Source organism: Peromyscus eremicus, chromosome 11, assembly GCF_949786415.1.
Source record: "Peromyscus eremicus chromosome 11, PerEre_H2_v1, whole genome shotgun sequence".
Classification (NCBI taxonomy): domain Eukaryota; kingdom Metazoa; phylum Chordata; class Mammalia; order Rodentia; family Cricetidae; genus Peromyscus; species Peromyscus eremicus.
In genome coordinates this window covers 66,608,106-66,632,182 of record NC_081427.1, presented here as the reverse complement: position 1 = coordinate 66,632,182, position 24,077 = coordinate 66,608,106, and the positions used below count along the sequence as shown (strand labels likewise).

The window sequence follows — 24,077 nt, the reverse complement described above, 5'->3', positions numbered from 1 at the left end:
ATTTCAAAGTACTAGCCAGGAGGAAAACTAAAATTAGTAACAATTCTATTACAATGTGTTCAAAGCTACAAAGTGTGACAGGCAGAATACTAGTCATGCAAGGATGTTCACAACATTCTAAACCCCAGAACCTACAAGAACTTTTTGATACATGGCAAAGGGCAATTAAGATTGCTTGTTAACTGATGTTGAAATAGAGATATTGTTAGAATTCTGCCCTTACTCCAGCTGCACGACCACACATGTGCAGTTCAGGAGTTAAGCAAAGGGTCTTGCATCTTAGGTCATCAGGGTGTGTTGGTGATCACATACATTGCAATGTGGTCCCACAATCTGTGCACATGTGGCGTGGCTCTTTAAGCCCATCTGTGCCTTAAAGAGCCATGACTCAGAACTCACTCTCTCTCTCTCTCTCTCTCTCTCTCTCTCTCTCTCTCTCTGTTCTGCTCTCTCTCTCTCTTCCCCACCATCTTTCCCTCTCACAGCACATGCTCCTCTCCAAGGCCTGGTTCTCTTGTACCCCTCCCCCACCCCTCTTCCTCCTAATAAAGTTCTCTGCTACTAGGCAGCCATGGCTCATGACTCAAGATGACCTTTTGCATGATAACCAGCACCTCCACCAGCACCACTTATCATTCATTTCAGATATTGTCTTGGATCATCTGAATGGGCAGAAGTAATCATAGAACCTTTTAAAAAAGAAATCAACACAGACAGGGACAGAGAACTGCAGGAAAGTCACAGAGAGCGTTGCTCTTACAGCTCACAAAGGACAGACCAGAGACCAGGAAAAGAGGAGAGCAACTGTGAGCTGGAAAACAAAGAAATTGATGGATTATCCCATAGAGCCCCAAAACATATCATATTCTTGTTGACACCTTGACTTCATCTGAGATCTCTGCTATATTTCCAACATATTGTATTATAAGAAAATAAATTTGAGTTGTTTTATGCCACTAAATACAGAGCACTTTGTTACATCCACAAAAGAAAACTCATACACCTGTTACAAATATGACAAGATGTGAAAAATCCAAATGCTGAATAATTTTAAATGTTGCTGAAAATTTTTAGGAATAGATGGCAGAATGTACCATCTTTGTGGATTAGAAGACTTAAAGTAAAGTCACAAATTTTCCCCAAATGGTAGACTGAACTCAACATTAATTTAAACCACAGCTGATTTTATAAAATGGATAAAACAAAGGATCAAGAAAATTTTGAAAATATGGAAAAATTACAAAGCTCCATTTTAAGGTTTTCTGTAAAGTTGTAGCGATAGAGACACTGATTTGGGTGAAGGGATACGCACACACACACACACACACACACACACACACACACAGAACGGGGGGGGGGAGAGACCTACAGAGGTATAGTGACTCAGGAAACAGACTACACAATATGACTATTGACATAGGTGGGTGTGCAAAGATAATTCAATAAATAAAACTAATCTATCCAAAACTACTACAGAGCAATGAAACACCATTATCTTCAAAACAAAGCAAAACAAAAGAGAACCCCGAACCCCTCAAGTTATTCACACTGTTTTCAAAGTGAATCAACAATCTAAATATAAGATACAAGCTAAAAACTTCAGAAAATAATGTAAAATTACAACCAGAGTGATCTGACAGGAGAAAGGAAGCAGTAAACCTGATCCAAAAGCTCAATTCATTAAAGGAAAAAGAGATGAAAGAAACCTCATTAAAACTAAAAATTTTGTTCTGTTAAAAAAAAAAAAGTCGGCCGGGGCGGTGGTGGGACACGCCTTTAATCCCAGCACTCGGGAGGCAGAGTCACGCAGAGCTCTGTGAGTTCAAGTCCAGCCTGGTCTACTGAGCGAGATCCAAGAAATGCGCAAAGCTATGCAGAGAAACCCTGTCTCGGAAAAACTAAAAAAAAAAAAAAAAGTCAATAAAGTAAAAAAAGAAGCTACATACCATGAACAAACATCCCAAAATACAACCAAGAATCTATTCCTGAAGAACTCTAAAATACAATGCAACTGAAGAAGGATCAAAAAATAAAATTAAATTAAAAAAATTTAAATGAGCAAAATATTTCAAGCGATACTTCATCCAAATTATCTCTAGATGATAAGTAACAACAAAAAGATGCTAAAGATTATTAAGGAAGTGAAAATTAAAGTCACATTTACACATCAATATATTTCATAAAAGGTCTAAATGTTAAGCACCTGGTAACATACAGTGCTGATGTATTGATAGAACCAGTCGAGCTTCCACCCTCTGCAGTGAGAAGAACTTAGCAGCCTTCTCTAAGGCCAAGCACGCACTGGCACTGTCCGCATGGCCCAAGAGCCCCACTTCTAGAGTTCACTTGATGAACTGAGAACTCATGCCTTAAAAACAGAACAACACCACACACATTAATGTCTACAGTAAGTCTACACTGAATTGCCCAAATCTGGAAACAACTCAAATGTCTGCCAACAATAAACAGATAAACAAATGATATTACCTTCAAACAGTGAAAGACTACTAAGCAATGAACCCTGGAAAACCATAGCAATATGGATGAATGTCAAAGACATGCTTAGGGGAAAATTTCAGTGGTATGCTATTACGTGATTCATTTTTTACAATCTTCCCAAAAAGCTGAAAGTATGGAGCAGAGAGGAGATCGGTAATTGCCAAAGGTTAGGGCCCGAGAAGGTAGGTGTGACTATGAAGACAAAGTACATGGAAGATTTCTCCAGTGATGAGACTATTGTTTATTCTGATTGTGGCAGAACTTATGAGAAACTGGTTAAGCTCAGAACCATGTTTGTATAGGCAGAGTCAATTTGGCCATATGTCAATTTTAAGTAATAAAATGCTAATCTTAGAAATAGTTTTCAAGCCAAAACAAAACCATGTAATTAACTCTAAAGTGAAAATTATGCTTGAACTAAAAGCACAATAGCCACAGTTAAATGGTCATTTTTCTTCTAAGTTATAGATTGGGTCTCCTGTAGTTCTTGCCATTTAATCCCTGTCCATGAACTGTTACGTTTCACTTGAAATTGTATTAGTTACAGGAGTCTAGAGTTTAAAGGTTTTTTTTTGTTTTATAATTCAGGGCTGATTGTGACTTACAGCACTAATATGTTTAAGTATATCCTAGGTAGGTTTCTGTTGTTGTGAGAAGACACTAGCCAAAGTCATCTTCATGGGGAAGGGTTTATTTAGTTTACATGTATGTCTCAATCACAGCAAATCACAGAGGGAAGCAGGCTGGAACTCAAAGAGGAGCCAGGGAGGAATGTTGCTTACTGACTTGCTCCCCCTGGCTTGCTTTGGCTTTCTTGTACACCCAGTACCAGCTACCCTGCAGTAGCACATCCCACATGAGCTGTGTCCTCCCACATCAATTGATTAATATCAAGAAAATGCCCAACAAGCATGCTCACAGGATAATATGATGGAGGTAATTCAATTGAGATTTCCTCCTCCCAGATATGTCTAGGTTCTTGTCAAGTTGATCAGAACTAACCAATACAAACTAAATAACTTTTAGTTTAAAACTTGCTATATTCCTCCAGAATTCAGAGAGCTGGCAATTTTCAAACCAGAAATCTATACTAAAAAAAATGGTGCTTACTGTGAATGTGGAATTAAGATATTTTCAAAACAAGAAATACCTTGAAATAATTATCATATTTTCTTTGTCAGTGATCTTGTGGGAAACATTCCCCAACAAACACATCAAATAAGGAAGTAAATCCAGCATTGAGGACAAGGACTAAAATGATGAAACTCAGGGGTTAAATGATTCAAAGAGAAATCGTAAGTAGTTCACTTTCAATAAAGATGCATATTTCCCAGTGCTTTACAAACTCACTGGAATAGTCACCTCGGAGCATGTCACTGTAACTTTACACAGTGTGATCAGGACGGGCAAAAATAAGAGTGATGCAAGAGGGTTCAGAAAGGGCCTAATCCCAAAGGACACAGTGAGGAAGCAGAAAAGGAGAGGAGATGGGTCACTTCACAGAGGGGGTGATGTGCGTGTTCGAATGGGAAAGGGGATTTTAAACAGCCAAGCAAGGAAGACACAAGAAGAGCTCACTTCAAACAACTGCTGATGTGATGGCTCCGGAGGCTGCTGAGAACCACAGGCCGTGGACTTGGAGGGAGACATGAGCAAGTGATGCACTAGAAAGTTAAGTAGATGCTGATTCAAACCACACAATTGGAGGGCCATATGAGTTAGTTTGGACTTACACAGAGACGGGTGAGGATTTTAAAGACAAAAGGATCAAAAGATTACCCTACCTAGAGGGTGGGTTGGAATCGTAGAATTACAGGGAAAGGCTTTGAAATGCTGACAGGCTTCCAGAATGAGTAGCAAGAATAAAACCAGAGAGAAGAAACAGAATGGAGACAGCCTGATAAAGAGTGTGATAGAGAAGTGATGGATCTGAGACCCACACCCTGGTAGCTAGAAGTGGCACATGCTTGACGTCATTCTTCACAGCTTTCTAATACGTCACTGCAAACAGAACACCAAAATGCAGGGAAATTAGAGCTGTAGGTGAAAAGGGAGCCCTTTGTCCTGGACAACAGTGCTGTTTACGCTGTGGGGAATATAGAGGTATATTTTGGAAAGAGAAGTAAAACCAACGAGAAAGCTAATGCAAGGGAAAGAGAACAGGATAGTCTGCGAAGGGAGTCTCAAGTATGCAGATGTGAAACAGAACTCCTCCTTAGAGTCAGTTGCTAAATAAAGTGTGACTGGAGAAATGCTGTTGCTTTCCATCGGGTGGATGCCCAGCTGGGTTCCCAGAGGAGTATGCTGTCCAGCTGACTTGGGAAATCTCAGTGTGCAACAGCTCCAGCAGGTACTGTTCCTCCGGAGGCATCCCATCAGCTACTGGGTTCTACACTGGGATGGTGGTTCTCCTTCACCAGAAGACATCTTCGTAAGAATCAGTGTAGTGCGAGCATCCCCTAACTGACCCCTGCTCATGCTCTTTTCTTGCTTCTCGCATCACTGTTTACCAAAGGAAGTCCTGAGCTTTCTGCCTTCCCTTATCAGGCTGCTGCAGCAGGAAGAAAGCTCCGGATCCTCTACCTGAGTTTCTGAAGTTATGAAAATGGAGATGGGGAGGGAAGAATCATGACAAGAAAGGTAAGTTTACCCAAAGCCACACAGGCTTTTAAGTATTCAAATAGTAATTTATTTTCTACATCCTAAACTATGGACTTATACATGCCAGTTATGATATAAAGAAAATGTATTTTCTCTTATGGTAACAAAAAGTCAGAGGTAGACTCGACATTTGATTGTTGCAAACAGGAAGTAGAAGCTTTTGTCTGAGAGCTTCTTAATTATGTAAAACTTTGCTCCAAACCTTAATGGCCTGTTTTACAAGGCAGGTCACATCCCCAATTTAATCATGATTACCTAAGGCCTATCTATTTAATAATCTGTTCTTCAATTTATTTGTTTGTTATAGAGGTAGGTCATGTCACAGTTCTGATGGCTACATAATCAATGAAAGGAAAACCTGATATTTATCTTGTTCTCTGAACAAATTAGTATTTTTCAGATGCATGGAATGTTCTCATTTTTATTTATGTAAATTATTAGAAACTTCTAAAAGATTTGACATTTCCCTTTAAATTATGATTATAATCATCAAGGTGGTTTAAAATGGGAGTCAAAACTGAAATATCACAAGGCCTTTAACATTATCAGTTTAATAAATATTCCTTTTAGCACAAGCTGGAATTAAATACTGGAATTTTTTTGTTTGTTTCACCTGGATACTTTTGGCCCAATATGCAAAATATTAGTTAATTTTGAAAGTAACTTCATTTTCTATTAGCGGCTTAAAATAAAACCATTTAGAAATGTGTAGCTCGTCTGCCTGAGTAGGAAAAGCAGGACCAATTTACAGGAGGGACTGCACGGATGGAAACCACACTTGCTCTTTGCATGGGGTGGCACATTGCATCTGTTTTTTCGACAGCATTGGACTCAGAAATTAAGCACAGCAGGAAAGAACCTCTTGCATAGATTCAAAATACATGTCCTGACATTACAGGCAGCCTGCTTCAGCAGGGGAGAGCTGGAAAGGCCTTCCACAGTCCTTAGAGGAGATTAAACTGAGGCCAGTGGTTCTTCCCTTTGAAGAATGTTCAGAGTGTCTGACAACACTATTTCCAGGATTACAAAGCAAATTTCCCTGACGTCAAAACAAAAGTAGTCTCCACCCTAAGAAAGTATTCTGCAGCAATATCACACTTCAAAAAAAATGAAGTAAACCTCTGAATTCACACAAAGTGAACATGTACGTTGCCATCACTGGGCAGCCCAGAGAAGGCTTCAGCCTCTCTAACACAGTGGGCTCTCACTGCCACAGCTTGAGTTGGACTCCCACTTGTTAGAGATAATCTGAAGACATATACTATTTTATTTCTGCTATCCTTCACCCAATGCTGTGGTTGTGAGACTCATCCTTCATGTTGCTGCTCCGTCAGGGCCCACTATCCAGCCATTTCCTAGGTGGCCCTGCAATCCCACAGTATCTGCCGACAAAGTCACATTTTGAGTACTGCTTGCGGAATTGCCCTTCAGCACATGACCTCTCCACTCTCTTCACTGGTTTGCTTGCATTTCTTCAATTGTCACTGTAGCAATTATTGTAATTTCATAATAGGTGCATGTATCTGCTAAATAAATTATCACACTTAATGCTTTCATTCAGACTGACCAGGCCATTCCTGCACTTGATTACCATACACATTTTTAAATAGCTGTTAACACCCACAAACACTTTTAAAAATGGTATTAGGACTATAATGAAGCTATTGGAAAATTTGGAGAAAATTCAATTTCTTTGTTGTAATTTTTCTAAGAACTTGAATAATCCACTTGTTTAGGATTAATTTCTTTTTAAAAAAAATAGTTTTTTGATAGGCAGTGGTGGCACACACCTTTAATCTCAGCACTTGGAAGGCAGAGGCAGATAGATCTGTAAGTTCAAGGCGAGCCTGGTCTACATCATGAGCTCCAGAAGAGCCAGGACTACATACATACTGAGATACCCTGTCTCAAAAATCAAAACAACAAAAAAATAGTTTTTCAAAGTTTATTTTTTCATTTTTTATTTATGCACAGATGTGTGTATACTAGAATGTACCTGTGCACATCAGTGTTTGTGGAAGTCAAAAGAAGATATTAGCTTCCTTGGAGCTGGAGTTACTACAGGTGTTTGTTTGTCTTAGGGTTTCTATTGCTGTGAAGAGACACCTTGACCACAGCAACCCTAATAAAGGAAAACATTTCATTACATGCCTTAGAGTTTCAGAGGTTTAGTCCATTATCATTATGGTGGGACATGGATGCATGCAGGCAGACATGGTGCTGGAGAAGGAGCTGACAGTTCTACATCTTGATCCACAGGTAGTAGGAAGTAGTCTGTCTCATGGGGCCTATCTTGAGCAAAGGAAACGTCAAAGCCCACCCCTACCATGACACATGCCCTCCTACAAGGCCACACCTACTCCACAAAACCAGACCTCCTAATAGTGCCACTCCCTTTGGGTAGCGTTTTCTTTCAAATCACAACATTCCACTCTCTGCCCCACAAAGGCTTGTCACCATATCAAAATGCAAAAAAATGCATTCAGTCCAACCTCAAAAGTCCCCATAGTCTATAACAGTCTCAAACCTCTTTACAGTCTAAATTTCGAAGTCTCTTCTGAGATTTATACAGTCTCAACTGTAATCTCTTGTAAAATCAAAATGAAAAAGTAGATCACAGACTCCCAACATATAATGGCACACGATGTACATTACCATCTCAAAACGCAGGGAGAATGAGAAAATACTGGACCAAAGCAAGATTGAAAGACAGCTGGGCAGACTACAAATTCTGCATTACCATGTCTGATGTCAAAACACTTTTCAGATCTCCAACTTCTTTCAGCTTTGTTGACTGCAGCACATGTCTTTCTTTGAGCTGGTTCTACACTCCCTGTTAGCAGCTCTTCTTGGCAGGTATCTCACTGCTCAGGCATCTCCAATATCTTGAGGTTTCCAAGGCAATCCAGGCTTCTCCTTTACAACTTTACACAATGGTCTCTCTAGGCCTACATTCAGGGACAACTCTGACACATGCCTGGTCTTTCAGAGGACGATTCCATAACCACTTTCTTCTAGCCTTTACTCTAAAGCCAAAACCATGTGACTGAAGCTGACAAGTTTTGCTGCTTGCTGGTGCTGAAACATTGCCCACTTGTTCAATTACATCTTCACCAGTTTTCTGTTTTCCATGGTTTCCTTCACTGTCTAAGCTTTGATGTTCTGGAACTCACTCTGTAGACCAGACTGGCTTCAAACTTAGAGATCTGACAGCCTCTGCCTTCCCAGGGCTCGGATTAAAGGCACTCACCACTGTAGTAGGGTCCTTTGCTGTTGTTCCCTTTGGGCGCAGGGGCCAAGTAGGAGCAGAGTCAAACCACACAGACTCCTGGAGAATGTCAAAACAACAAGCTCAGTTTATTCAGGAAGAGGCAAGCCTTATATACCCTCCACCCCACCCTGGGGGGAGGTCTGATGAAGATGCATCTGCTGGCATGACATGGCTGCCTCTCATTAGTCCAGGTCATCTTCATATCATGTTTCAGCTGCTGCTGTTGCTAAGACTACCAGGCAGACCCAGGCTGGCTCTCAGAAAGTATCTTTTTTACTTGTTTGGGCCGGATGGCCCACAAACCTGTTAGGGATGAGTCATCCCACACACCACCACACCTGGCTCTAAGGATTTCTTTAATTCATTTCACAAGTTAGAAGCTTAGCTGCAGGGAATCTTGCCCTGAGGTCACCACTCCCTTCATTCCATTTCTTAATCTGTTTATTTTCTTGAACACAGGATTTAGCTCCATTTCATTTCCTGGTGCCCATTTCCTCCTCAAATTGGACACTTTGTATCTTTCCTTTATCAGCTTGCTCCTTTTCATTATATATCTTCATTAGAGTTAACACTAATAACCACACACAAACAGGGTCTAAACTAGGCTGTTTTGAGATTTTCTCTGCCAATAGAATTAACCTAAATCTCTTCACTTCATCCTCAGGCAGACTCCTCAGACAAAGGCAAAAAGTATCCACATTCTTCACCAAAATATCATAAGAATGATAGGCAACAAACTAACGTTCTTCCCCTCTGAAACCTGTTGAGTCAGCCACTGGCGGTTCAAACCTTCCATGCTAGTCCGGCCCATTAAGCAGTGCTTAAAGCATCCCACCGCTTCCCTAACCCAAAGTGCTAAAGTTCAAATTCCTCTAAAATAAAAACATGGTCAAGCCTATCGTAATACCTCAGACCCTGGTACCAACATCTGTCTTAGTTAAGGTTTCTATTGCTGTGAAGAGACACCTTGACCACAGCAACTCTAATAAAGGGAAACATTTCATTGACTGGCTTACACTTTCAGAGATTTAGTTCATTATCATTATGGTGAGACATGGAGGCATGTAGGTAAGGTAAACATGGTGCTGGAGAAGGAGCTTAGAATTCTACATCTTGATCCACAGGTAAGAGGAAGTAGTCTATTTCACTGGGCCTAGCTTGAGCAAAGGAAACCACAAAGCCCACCCGTACCATGACACATGCCCTCCTACAAGGCCATACCTACTCCACAAAACCACACCTCTACCATACTGCAAGCAGAAGTGGATGCTAGGGACTGAACTTTGGTCCCTCACAAGAGAGGTAATTGTTTGCATTCAGGCATCTTTACTGGCCTGTCCTTAGGGTCCTAATAGGAAACGTCCTCAGCTGCAGCCACTAAGAGTACCCACTGTTCACATTTACTACTTTCTCTTATAAAAGGTGGACCTTATCCACCTCCTGGTCTCTATCTCTTCCTTCTTTCTCATCCCCAGGGAGAGTTAAGGTCTCTGCCCCTTCTCTGCCCCCTTCTCTGCCCTTCCCCCAATAAACTTCCAACATGAGCCCTGTTGTATGGTATAACTCCTTCTTGCCACTTTTAAATTATAACAGTAATCACTCATAATGACTGAGCCATCTCTCCAGCTTCCATTAAGGATTAATTTCTCTCAGTAATTTATAGTTTTCAATAAATAGAACATTTATGTCTTTATGTTTATCACTGGGTATTTTAAGTCATTGTAGATGTTATCATTAACTAGAATTTCTTTTTTTGAGCCAGCAGGTAAGAGTTCTGAGGGCAGGCCTCTCCACCACTGCTGCCACCCGTTGGACCCTGTAACCTACAAGACCCCTCTGTCCCCCAAACCCATGGAACCCATTATCCTCCCCCTGGCCAACCATCCCCTGCAAAATCCACAGCTCTAATAAGCACAAGCACCCCCTGCACCAACTGGAAGAAGAGAGCTCCTAGACACAATCACCACTTGTACCAATTAGAAGAAGAGGAGCTTCCCCATGAGCAGCCCTCTCCAGCAACATCAGCAGATACTATAGGCGCAAGCACCACCCAGCTGGAAGAACAGGCACAGGCAAAAGCCACACCAGTTGGAAGAACAGACCCCATAGGTACAAATAAAGCCCACACCATCCAGAAGAACTGGGCAATCTGCTGGATCTAGGCACACAAACCTCAGCTGAGACAACCCTATTTGACCTGACTACCAGCCAATCACCAGAACGCTAGGACGTTTAGACCAAAAGACATTAAGGAAACAGACAATAAAGAAACAAAAGTCCAACAAAGACATCACAAGATTCAACACCTGTTCCTATAATTGTTCTAAACCCAGATGGGTAAACGACAGTGTAAGAATAAATTCAGCAACATAAAGAGCGGCATGATCAGAACCTAGTGCTTCTACAACAGCAAAACCTGAACATCCCAAAGCAGATGAAGCAGAAGAAAATAAACTTTAAAATAACTTTATGAAGATGATAGAGATCCTTAAAGAAGAAATGAAAAAAAAATCCCTTAAAGAAATCAAGGAAATGACAAACAAAAAAATTGGAAAACAAATCAATAAATCCCTTAAAGAAAGCCAAGAAAAAAAACAATCAAACAGGTGAACAAACTGGTTAAGATTTGAAAATTAAATAGACAACAAAAAAAAAATACAAACCAAGAAAATTCTGGAAATGGAAAATCTGGGTAAAAGAACAAAAACTACAGATGTAAGCATAACCAACAGAATTCAAGAGATGGAAGACAGACTCTCGGGCATTGAAGACACAATAGAGGAAATAGATTCATCGGTCAAAAAAAAGTTGAATCTAACAAATTCTTAACATAATACATCAATAAAATCGATGATACCATGAAAAGACAAAACCTAAGAATAATAGGAATAAAAGAAGGAGAAGAATTACAGCTCAAAGGCACGGAAAATATATCCCACAAAATCATCAAAGAAAATTTTCCCAACCTAAAAAGAGCATGCCTATGAAGATGCAAGAAGCTTACTGTAGTAGGAAGGTTTCTCAGGTCCCGCCAAGCCCCTGCAGTCCTGTGGCCTGCTTATAGAATAATCACTAAGAAGGTTATATTAATTTTAATCGCTTGGCCATTAGCTCAGACTTTTTACTGACTAGCTCTTACACTTAAATTAACCCATAGTTCTTATCTATGTTAAGCCACATGGCTTGGTACCTTTTCTTAGTTCTGCATTGTCATCTTGCTTCCTCTATGTTTGGCTGGCAACTCCTGACTCTGCTCTTCTTCTTCCCAGAATTCTCCTCTTCTGCCCACCCTGCCTACACTTCCTGCCTGGCTACTGGCCAATCAGCATTTTATTTATCAACCAATCAGAGCAACACATATTCAAAGCTTATAGAACAACATCCCACAGCAGCTTACAAAACACCAAATAGACTGGACCCCCCAAAAAATGTTTCCTCACCACATGTTAATTAAAACATAAAAAAAAAACAGAATAGAGAAAGAATAGTAAAAGCTGCAAAAGGAAAAAGGCCAAGTAACATATAAAGGCAGACGCATCAGAATACACTCGACTTCTCAATGGAAATTCTGAAAGTCAGGAGTTCCTGAACAGAAGTTCTGCAGACACTAAGAGAACACGGATGCCAGCCCAGACTACTATACCCAGCAAAACTTTCAATCACTTAGATGGAGAAAACAAGATATTCCATGACAAAACCAGATTTAAACAATATCTATCCACTAATCCAGCCACACAGAAAGTGCTAGAAGAAAAACTCCAACCCAAAGAAGTTAGTTGTACCCACAAAAAATAAAAAAGGCAATAATCTTACAACAGTAAATCCCAAAGAAAAGAAATACACACACTACCATGACCAACATCAAAACCAAAAAATAACAGGAAGTAACAATCACTGGTCATTAATATCTTAATATCAGTGGACTCAATTGTCTATAAAGAGACACGGCTAACAGAATGGATAAAACAACAACAACAACAACAACAACAAAAACAGGATCCAGTCTTCTGCTGCGTACAAGAAACACACCTCAACTTCAAAGACAGACATTACCTCAGAGTAAAGGGTTGAGAAAAGATTTTCCAATCAAATGGACCTAAGAAACAAGCTGGTATAGCTATCCTAATGTCTAACAAAATATACCTCAAACTAAGATTAATCAATATAGAAGGAGAAGGACATTTCATATTCATCACAGGAAAAATCCATCAAGATGAAGTCTCAATTCTGAACATATGCCCCAAATACAAGGGCACTCACATTTGTAAAAGAAACTTTACTAAAGCTTAAATCACACATCCAACTTCACACACCAATAGTAGGAGACTTCAACACCCCACTCTCAGCAATGGACAGGTCTGCCAGACAGAAACTTAACAGAGAAATAAAGGAACTAACAGATGTTATGACTCAAATGGACTTAAGAGACACCTATAAAACATTTCACCCAAACAAAAAAGAATATACTTTCTCAGAACCTCATGGAACCTTTTCTGAAATTGATCACATACTCAGCCACAAAGCAAATCTCAACAGATAAAAAAAAAAATTGGAATAATCCCCTGTATCTTATCTGATCACCATGCCTTAAAGTTAGAATTCAACAACAACACACATTACAGAAAGCATACAAAGTCATGGAAACTGAGTAATGTAGCTTGAGTTTTCCTGCCTGGCCCACAATCAGGACAAATCTCTCTCACCTGCCAGTCCCACAGCTGCTCAAACCCGACCAAGTAAACACAGAGACTTAGATTGGTTACAAACTGTATGGCTGTGGCAGGCTTCTTGCTAACTGTTCTTACAGCTTAAATTAATACATTTCCATTAATCTATACCTTGCCACATGGCTCGTGGCTTACCAGGATCTTCACATGCAGCTTGTCATGGTGGCGGCTGGCAGTGTCTCTCTGACTCAGCCTTCCACTTCCCAGCTTTATTCTCCTCCTTGCCCCGCCTATACTTCCTGCCTAGCCAACGGCCAATCAGTGTTTTATTGATTAATCAGCAACACATTTGCCATACATCCCACAGCAGAGTAATGCTCAACTGAATCACCACTGGGTCAAGGAAGAAATTAAACTTCCAAGAATTCAATGAAAATGAATGCACAATATACCCAAACTTATGGGACACCATGAAAGCAGTGATAAGAGGAAAGTTCATAGCACTAAGTGCCTATAAAGAATTTGGAGAAATCTCATACTAGCAACTTAACAGCACACCTGAAAGCTCTAGAAAAAAAAGAAGCAAACTCACCCAGGAGGAGTACATGACAGGAAATAACCATACTGAAGGCCAAAATCAATAAAATAGAAAAACAAAGAGAACAATACAAAGAATCACTGAAATGAAGAGTTGGTTCTTTAAGAAAATTAACAAGATAGGAAAACCCTTATCCAAACTAACCAAAAGGCAGAGATATAATATCCAAATTAATAAAATCAGAAATGAAAAGGGAGACATAACAACAGACACTGAGGAAATCCAGAGAATCACTAGGTCATATTTCAAAAACCTCCATAAAAATTGGAAAATCTAAAATAAATGAATATCTTTCTAAATTAGGTACCTCATACCAAAATTAAATCAAGACCAGATAAGAAGTTTAAACAGACCTATAAACCCTAAGGAAATAGAAGCAGTCATTAAACATCTCCTGATGTAAAAAAAGCTCAGGGCCAGATGGTTCAGTGCAGAATTCTACAAGAATTTGAAAGAAGAGCTAAAACCAATACTCCTCAAATTGTTCCACACAATAAAAACAGAAGGAACATTGTCAAACTCTTTTTATGAGGCTACAGTTACCCAAACTATACAAAGACACACTAAGAAAGAGAATCACAGACCAATCTCCTTTATGAACATAGATACAAAAGTACTCAATAAAATACTGGCAAACTGAATCCAAAAACACATAAAAAATATCCACCATGATCAAACAGGCTTCATCCAATAGATGCAGTGATGGTTCAACAAATGAAAATCTGTCAATGTAATCCACCATATAAACAAAGTGAAAGAAAAATCCCACATGATCATCTAATTAGGTGCCGAAAAAGCCTTTGACAAAATCCAACACCCCTTCATGATAAAGGTCTTGGAGACATCAGGAATGCAAGGAACACACCTAAACATTAAAAAAGCAATATATAGCAAGCCAACAACCAATATCAAATTAAATGGAGAGAAACTCAAAGAGATTCCACTAAAATCAGGAACAAGACAAGGCTGTCCACTCCCTTCCTATCTGTTCAACATCATACTCCAACGTCTAGATAGAGCAATAAGACAATAAAAGGAAACAAAGGGGATACAAATTGGAAAAGAAGACGTTAAACTTTTGATATTTGCAAATGATATGATAGTGACCCTACAGCTAATAAACACCTTCAGTAACGTGGCAGGATACAAGATTAACTCAAAAAAAGTCAGTATCCCTTTTATATACAAATGATAAATGGGCTGAGAAAGAAATCAGAGAAACAATACTCTTTACAACAGCCACTAATAAGATAAAATATCTTGGGGTAACTCTAACCAAACAAGTGAAAGAGTTGTATGACAAGAACTTTAAGTTTTTGAAGAAAGAAATTGAAGAAGATATTAGAAAATGGAAAGATCTCCTGTGTTCTTGGATAGGTAGAACCAACATAGTAAAAATGGCAATCTTACCAATGCAATCTACAGATTCAATGCAATTCCCATCAAAATCCCAACACAATTCTTCACAGACCTCAAGAGAACAATACTCAATTTCATATGGAAAAACAAAAACCCATGATAACTAAAACAATCTTGTACAATAAAGGAACTTCCAGCGGCATCACCATCCCTGACAGCAAGCTCTACTATAGAGCTACAGTAATAAAAACAGCTTGATGTTGCCATAAAAACAGACATGTGAATCAATGGAATTGAATAGAAGACCCTGACATAAATCCATAGACCTATGGAGACCTATGGCATAACTGGATGTCAACATGTAGAAGATTGCAAATAGATCCATATCTATTGCCATGCACAAAACTCAACTCCAAGTGGATCAAAGATCTAAACATAAATCCAGTTACACCAAATATGATAGCAGAGAAAGTGGGAAGTAGCCTTGAACTCATTGGCATAGGAAACTACTTCCTGAATATAATACTGGTAGCATAGACACTGAAATTGACAATTAATGAATGTTACCTCCTGAAACTGAAAAACTTCTGTAAGTCAAAGGACATTGTCAATAAGACAAGAAGACAGACTACAGAAAGAAAAAAGATTTTTACCAACTCCATATCTGACAGAGGAATAATCTTCAAAATATATAAAGAACTCAAGAAACTAGACATCAAAATACCAAATAATCCAATTTAAAAATGGGGTATAGATCTAAAAAGAGAATTCTCAATAGAAGAATCTCAAATGGTCAAAAGACACTTAAGGAACTGCTCAACATCCTTAGCCATCAGGGAAATTCAAATCAAAATGACAGTGAGATTCCATCTTATACCTGTCAGAATGGCTATGATCAAAAACCCTGATGACAGCTTATGTTGGAGAGGATGCAGAGCAAGGGGAACACCCCTTCACTGTTGGTGGGAGTGCAAACTTGTACAGCCACTTTGGAAATCAGTATAGCAGTTAATCAGAAAATTGGGAATCAATCTACCTCAAGATCCAGTAATACCACTCTTGGGCATATAATGAATGGATGCTCAATCATACCACAAGGACACTTGCTCAACTGTGTTCATAGCAGCATTATTTATAATAGTTAGAACCTGGAAACAACCTAGATGCCCCTCAACCAAAGAACAAATAAAGGGAATGTGGTATATTTACACAATGGAGTATTAGTGATAAAACAAAAAACAAAAAACAAAAACAATGACATTGTGAAATATGTAGGTAAATGGATGGAACTAAAAAAAAGTCATCTTGCGTGAGGTGACACAGACTCAGAAGGACAAACAGGGTATGTACTCACTCTTTAGTGGAGAGTAGATGTAAAACAAAGGATAACCAGGCCACAATCCACAGCCCTAGGGATAACATGGAGGACCCTAAGAGGCATGCATGGATCACCGTGGGAAAGGGAAATAGGTGAGATCTTCTGGGTTAACTGAGGGAGGAGGTGTAGGGGAGGAGATCCAGATGGTCAAGTTGGGGGAGGGACAGAGAAGGCGAGTGACAAGGGAGATGTCTTGATAGAGAGAGCCAGAATGGGATTGGAGAGAGGTCTGGTACTGGGGAGGCTCCTGGGAATCTATGAAGATGATGCCAGCTAGGACTCCTGGCTATAGTAGAGAGAGTGCCTGAACTGGTCTTCTCCTGTAGTCAGATAGATGACTACCCAAATTGTCACCATAGAACCTTTGTCCAATGACTGATGGAAGCAGATGTAGAGGTCCAAGGCCTGGCACTCTGGGAATCCAGCTGAAGAGAAGGAGGAGAGATTATATAAGCAAGGGCAGTCGAGATCATGAGGGAGGGGGAAACCCACAAAGACAGTTGGCCCTAGTTCATGGGAGCTCAGGACTCTAGACCAACTCTAGGGAGCATACATGGGATTGATCTAGGTCCTCTGAATGTGGGTTACAGTTGTGTATCTTAGTTTGTTTGTGGGGCTCCTAGCAGTGGGACAAGGACCTGTCTCCAGCACATGAGCTGACTTTTGGAACCTACTCCCTATGGTGGTAAACCTCGATGCAGGGGGTAGGAGCTTGGTCCTGCCTCAACTTGATATATCATGCTCTGTTGACTCCCATAGAAGAACTTACCCTTTCTGAGGAGTGGATGAGGTGGGTAGAATGGAGTTGTGAGGAGGGAACGGGAGAAGAGGAGGAAGAGGAAACTGTGGTTGGTATGTAAAATAAATATAAATGAATTAATTAATTTTTAAAAAGACCTATGAATGAAATCATGATTACCTCTTGAATACTTGCTAAAATATTTCAGAATGCCAAAGCTTTAGAGAACAAACTAGTCTTTCAGAGCTCCTCCGTCATCTTCAAGAAAGTAACTGTGATGGGATGTAGAAATGGTTCAGCAGTAAAAGGTGCTGGATACCTTTCCAGAAGACTGGCATCCAATTCAATGCATTCACACAGCAGTTGACAACTGTAGCCAAATTTCTATGTGGTCTTATTAAATAAAAAACACAGAGCCAAATATAAGGGTGAAAGACTTAGAAATCAGGGAAATAGTGATAGCCACCAATCTTAGCCCTCCAGCTCTGCAGCTACCAAAAGTGAGTTACTTCCTGTCTACCCATGCCTTTATTGACCTGCTGTTCTGCCCTCTCATTGGCTTTTAGCCCACCTACCTCACTTCCTTGTCTTTGCCAGTCTAGACAGACCTCCAGGTCTCTATGGTTGTTACTGGGATTAAAGGTGTGTGTTACCATGCTTGACTGTTCCCTAGTGTGTCCTTGAACACACAGAGACCCTGCCTGCCGCATGATCAGATTAAGGGTGTGTACTACCTCTCCCTGACTTCTATGTTTACTTAAAAATGGCTGGCCTTTTCCCCTTGATCTCCAGGTATGCTTTATTTATTAACATACAAATAAAATATCACCGTAATAACATTCGGTAACTCCAGTTATCCAGAGAACCAACAGCCTCTTCTGGCTTCTGTCTACATCATAGACTCATGGTACACAGACCCACCTGTGTAACTGCATGATGAAAACACCATTCTATGTGTAAAACCCAGTACTTGTGTAAAAAAACAGCAATCCTTACCACAACTAAAACAAAGGCTTAATCTACCAAAGTCCATAGTTCTGGGAATATCTCTAAATGTTCAAACTTTTCTCAAAATATACTAACATTTTGGCTTCTTTCCTGCCACTTCTGGCTAACTGTTCTTTTTAACTGAAGTGTGTCAATCCAGAATATGGCTTTTGTGCTTAAAAGCTCACCCTGAGAAAGGCTAGTTGCTGCACTGGAATCTGGAGCACCCCAGGTACTTGCCAGAGAGCTAATAAAGACTTTCTAATGGCTTAAATCCATGTTCAAACATTAAAGAGGACAGAACTCACCAGGGAAGGATGAATACTATGAGGTATTGAGAAACTGAAGCCCTTAGGACCTTCTCATAGCAGGTCCTTAAGTGGATCTGGAAGAATGTTTCCAAGGAGGATTATCTGAGGGGGAGGGGCAAGACGACCAATGAAAGTTGATGGAGTCATATTGGAGACTATGAGTCTGGATGGAATAAAAGGCAGGAAAGAAGACAGCTACTTTCAGAGGTTCCTGCCTGGCTCTGCTTCTTGCCCACCATATATGAATTTTTCCACCCTGACCTCCATGTTGTGAATGCTGAGATCTGACAAGGTAAGGAAAACACCTCTTCCTGGATCATGTTTCTGGGAGGGATTAGTGTAAAACCCCGAGAAGATTAAATCACAGCTGTGTAGGAATGGTCACCACCCCTTACTTTGTGGAAGATGAAGCACAGTAAGCAAAATAAACTTGTCATGGTTGTTCTTGGTTCCCAACTTAACTAGACGTGGATTAACTACAGTCCTAAAATGGAGGGCACAATTGTGAGACATGTTTTTCTTAAGTAGGTAGATTCACTTCAAGTATAGTCTTTGGAGGTTAAAAAGACACAAACATTTAAGCAGGATCTCAAGACCTAAAGACACACGCCTTTAATCCAGATCTTGAGGCTGGAAGACACACCCTAAATTGAGCCACGCCTTCTGCTGGAAGCCCTATAAGAAGACATGGAAGAAGGAAGCCGTCGATCTTTGCCTGCTTGCCCTCACCTTGCCGCAAGTCCATTCCTTCACTGGCATTAGAGAACATCTCAGAATTCCAGCATATACTGAAGACCAGCCGACCCATCCAACTTTCTGGATGAGGTGAAGAGAAAATAATCCCTGGTTCTTAATTTTGGATCCAGTTTAACCTTCAAACTACCTCCAGAAGAAATGTCAGGGGATGGGATAGCCCAGAGATGGGACTACACGCAGATCAGCGTCCAGAATTTCTCCTACAAGTGGACCATCAGCAACTTCAGTTTTATTCTGGAGGGAATGCGGGGACACATTAGAAGCCCAACTTTCTCAATAGGAGCCAATGAGAAATGGTGTTTGAAAATAGACCGGGACGAGATCAATGAAGAAAGGACAACTCACCTGTCAGTTTACCTGATGTTGCTCAGCTGTCCAAAGAATCATGTTTGGGCAAAGTTCCAGTTCTGGATCGAAACCGCCGAAGGAGAGGAAACACGAAGTATGAAGAGCCCAAAAGCCTTTGTGTTTGTGCCATACTACAGCTGGGGATTCAAAAACTTCATTCGTAGAGATTTCCTCTTGTCCCATGCCGACTGGCTTCTCCCAGATGACAAGTTCACCCTCCACTGCAAGGTGAGCATGGCCCAGGACTCCTTTAGCATCTCTGACCAGAACAGGAAGGCAGGGATTCAGGTTCCCAAGTGCACACTGGCAGATGAGCTAGGAGAGCTGCGGAAGAATTCCGGCTTCACAGACTGCTGCCTGTTGGTAGGTGGCCAGGAATTCCGGGCTCACAAGGCCATTTTAGCAGCTCGCTCTCCAGTTTTCAGAGCCATGTTTGAACATGACATGGAGGAGAGCAAAAGGAACCGCCTTGAGATCCATGACGTGGAGCCACGAGTCTTCAAGGCAATGATGGACTTCATTTACACCGGAACAGCACCAGACCTGGACAGCGTGGCAGCTGCTATGCTGGCAGCTGCTGACAGGTATGGCCTGGAGCGTTTGAAGGTCATGTGTGAGGATGCCCTCTGCAGGGACCTCTCTGTGGAGAAAGCTGCCCACACTCTCTTCCTGGCTGACTTCCACAGCGCAGGGCAGCTGAAAACCCAGGCACTGGATTTCATTACAGCTCATGCCTCTGAGGTCTCTGAGACCTCAGGCTGGAAGGCAATGGTGGGCTCATATCCCAACTTAGTGGCTGAAGTATACCGCTCCTTGGCTTCTGCTAACTGCCCTCTCCTGGAGTCCCCTCTCAAACGCCTGAAGAATTCCTAGGACCTGGGCAGCTGTGACCGACATGTGTCTCTCAGAAGCAGCAGCCAGTGTTGTTGCCAATGACACCTGGGTAAACTATATGGAATGTGTGGAGCATTTACTGTGAATGTGGGGAAAGACAGCATGGTGGTTCCGGCTTTAATACAGCTGTAAATGAGTTGAACGGCAGGTTGGCTGAGGAGGAGCGCTAGACTCTGGTATACTCTACTCTGTTGCTGTACCGGTTTAATTTTTGTCCAATGAACTGGAAACTGGGATTCAGTTTTGATGACGGTCCCAAGCATATCCCAACAGGGTTTCTTTGGAGAAACCTGTCTGGATTGGACTGAGCAGAACATATGTACGATCAAAGGCTCAGCAAAGGAGAAAATAAACATGAGTGTTTGCTTACAAGAGACGGTGAAGAGAAAGAAGACATTTTTTTTTTTCTACAAACTCACTTTGTGGGGCCTGGAGAGATGACTCTGTTGGCGAAAGCAAGTGTTGCTCTTGCAGAGGACCCTTGTGAACAGTCCTCCTCTGGTCTCTATGGGCTCATCTGTCTCTGTAGACAATACCTTACCCCACAAATATAAAATGAATTAAAATTTTAAAATAAAAAATTCCTTTTTTATTCTGTTATGGGTCATGTTGTGGCTTTTTTATTCCTTAAAATTTTCATTTCAATATCCATCCACCACTACCTCCCCAAAACTCCCTCTGGTGCCTCCAGTTCATCTCCTTCCCAACTTCATGCTGTCTTTTTTATTTTCATTCTTCCTTGGGGACGTGGCCAGGTAGTAACCTTGGTAGGTTACTTATGCCCCAGTGCATGGTCACATACCATGGACCCATTTGCCTCAGTCAGATTTAGGGGTCATTAATACCAAGAAATTGCCAAAAATTCTTAAGAAGTAGAATTTTGTATTATTGCCAGCTCCCATTTATTTCTATCAAAGAGGCTTTTCATGTGTTTGTTTGCTTGCTTGCTTGAGACAGGGTCTCCCTCTGTAGCCCAGGTTGACCTAGAACTCACAATGTAGGTTAAGCAAGCCTGATAATGCTCCTGCCCCAACCTTCTGAACGCATGCATACAGGCATGAGTGACTAGGCCTAGTTCTAGGCAAGTTAAGAGACTTGTCATGAATGAATATAGACTTTTGTTTTGTCTTGTTTTTTTTTTTTTACATTTATTTATGTATTTAAGAAGTGGTGTGTATATGTTAAGGTCAGAGAATAACTAGCTGGAGTCAGTTCTGTCCTGCTGTTGTGGCTCCTGGGGATTAAGCTCAAGTCCCAAGGTGTGGCAGCAAGAGCCTTTCACAATAAGCTGTGTCACCAGCAGAGAATTTTATTTTATTGAATAAATTTCTCTTATGTTTTGAATTGCTATGAATTATTTTTGGTTCATTACTGTTTGGCTAATTTCTGAAATTGAATTCTTTCAGAATATAAAATCAACCCTTCATCCTAGAGAGAAATAAATTCCATGATATTTTATGCATCTTAATGTCATTGAATTCTGTTTAGTAAATTTGAGGGAGGGATCTTTGCAACTGGGTTTCTGAAAGATAATCTTTTAACATTCCTTTATTCCTACATTGTTTGAGTTGATCAAATGAATTGGGAAGTTTTTCATTCTTTTCAATTTTATTTTACTTTGTTTAATTTTATTTGAATAATATGGTGCTAATTCTTGAGTGGAATCATCTGGGCCTGGAATCATTGTTTGGGAAAGTTATAAATTACAGATTCAATTGCTTTAATATATATCAGCCTATTCATTCTATGTTTTTCTTTTGATAGTTTTGGTAAATTGTAATATTGTAGGAAACAGCTCATATTCTCAAAATTTTAAAATGTTATTAGCATAAAATTATTCAAAATAGTCTGTGGTGATATATTGTGTACCCCAATAAAGCTTGCTAGAGGATCAGAGGACAGAGCTAGCCACTAGATTAGACATAGAGGCCAGAGAGTGGTGGCACACACCCTTAATCCTATCACTTGGGAGGCAGAGATCTTTCTGGATCTGCATGAGTTCAAGGTCACACTAGAAACAGAACCAGGCAGTGGTGGCACACACCTTTAATCCCAGTACTGAGAAGCACACACGCCTTTAATCCCAGGAAGTGACATGGTTGGGTAGAGAAAGGTATATAAGGCTGTATATAAGGTGTGAGGAAACAGGAACTAAAGCAGTTTACCTGAGAACCTTTAATCTCAATATCAACCACAGAAGACCTGGAGGTCTGTATAGATGGGCAGTGATGAGGAGGTCATGTAGTTGGGTTTACAACCAATGAGAAGGCAGAATAGAAAGTCAATAAAAAGGACAAACACACAGGAAGTAGGGCTCCGGCTGAGGAGGACAGCAGCGGCAGTAAAGGGTAAGGTTTTCAGCTCTTAGCTATTGCTCTGACCTCTTGGGCTTTTTAACTCTGGAATCAGCTCTGTGTTTCTTGTTTAAAAAGATGGTTACTTCTACATTTGGTGCCCACATGGCAAGAATTCATTAAAAACCACTTGGCTTGGTGGTAGGTCTGGTTTCCTGCCTGGGGGCGGGGGGGCTTGCTGCCTAGCTCAGGCCTGGCTCCCTAGCTCGGCTTAGGACTCAGGCCCAACCGACCTTAGCTACAAGCAGTTACTGTAGCTGGCATTACTTGCATAAAAAGCTGGTGCTACAAACAACTCAGGCCTGCCCTGACGGAGCTACCACTAATTGCAGTAGCTACATGCAACTGTGAATAGAGCTGCCTTTGGCTGAAACACCAATGCAGGTGGTTAGAACTTAAGGAAGCCGAGCCAAGGCTTGACTTGGCTCAAGCGGGAACATGTGGCCGGATTTAAGCTTTTAGCCAGAACTTGTGACTACACTTTCTTGCTCTCTCTCTTTCTCCCTCTCTCTCTCTCTCTCTCTCTCTCTCTCTCTCTCTCTCTCTCCCTCCCTCTCTCTCTCTCTCTCTCTCTCTCTCTCTCTCTGTCTCTCTCTCTCTCTCTTTCTCTCTCTTCAGATTCACACCTTGCACACTAGGTAGCTGTTTTGAAATTCCCTCAGATTTCTACTGTTCTACGCAGACTTGGTAAGTCAATTAAGATATCAGATAGTTTAAAGGAAACTATTTAAAAGAGAAATTTTTTTCCACATTTAAAAAAATGGGTTTTATGTGTACATTGGAGAAAATTGGGCTTTGTTTGAAATTTTAGGCAGTCTGACAATGGAATAACTATATGAGAAGATTAATGTTGATTGAATTATGCACATTATTACTTTTCTTATCCTTATTTTACTATTTAAAAAGATAGTCAATTTAAGTGCCAGGATAAAAGTTTTAGAAAAACATGTTAAACCTGTTAAAATGAATTATAGAGAAATTCAGATTCAGACAGAAGAAATTAACAGTGAAGTTGTTTCAAGAGTGGGTTATACAGTTACAGAAAGAAAGCCTATTTTCAAACAATCACCCTTAATTTATCCGGTAACCATACAGCAGCTACCTGGTCAAGAGAATGCACAAAATTTTTGGACTCCAACTGAAATGTTAGATTTATGAAGGTTTAAGGAGGCAATAGTATCTTATGGCATGCATTCCCCATATGTAAAGCAAATGTTAAACTCCTGGTCAACTTATAATAGGATTATACCACACA

At 40.5% G+C, this 24,077-nt stretch overlaps 1 protein-coding gene across 1 annotated transcript in view; it reads left to right on the top strand.

Moving 5' to 3' along the window:
- LOC131921575 (speckle-type POZ protein-like) overlaps positions 1 to 20,447 on the top strand; it is a 57,905-nt gene extending 37,458 nt beyond the window's left edge. The window contains exon 4 of the mRNA XM_059276307.1: positions 19,337 to 20,447. Within this exon, the coding sequence (XP_059132290.1) occupies positions 19,337 to 20,447 (1,111 nt within the window). The remainder of the gene's footprint in view (positions 1 to 19,336) is intronic.
- Positions 20,448 to 24,077: the final 3,630 nt, after the last annotated feature.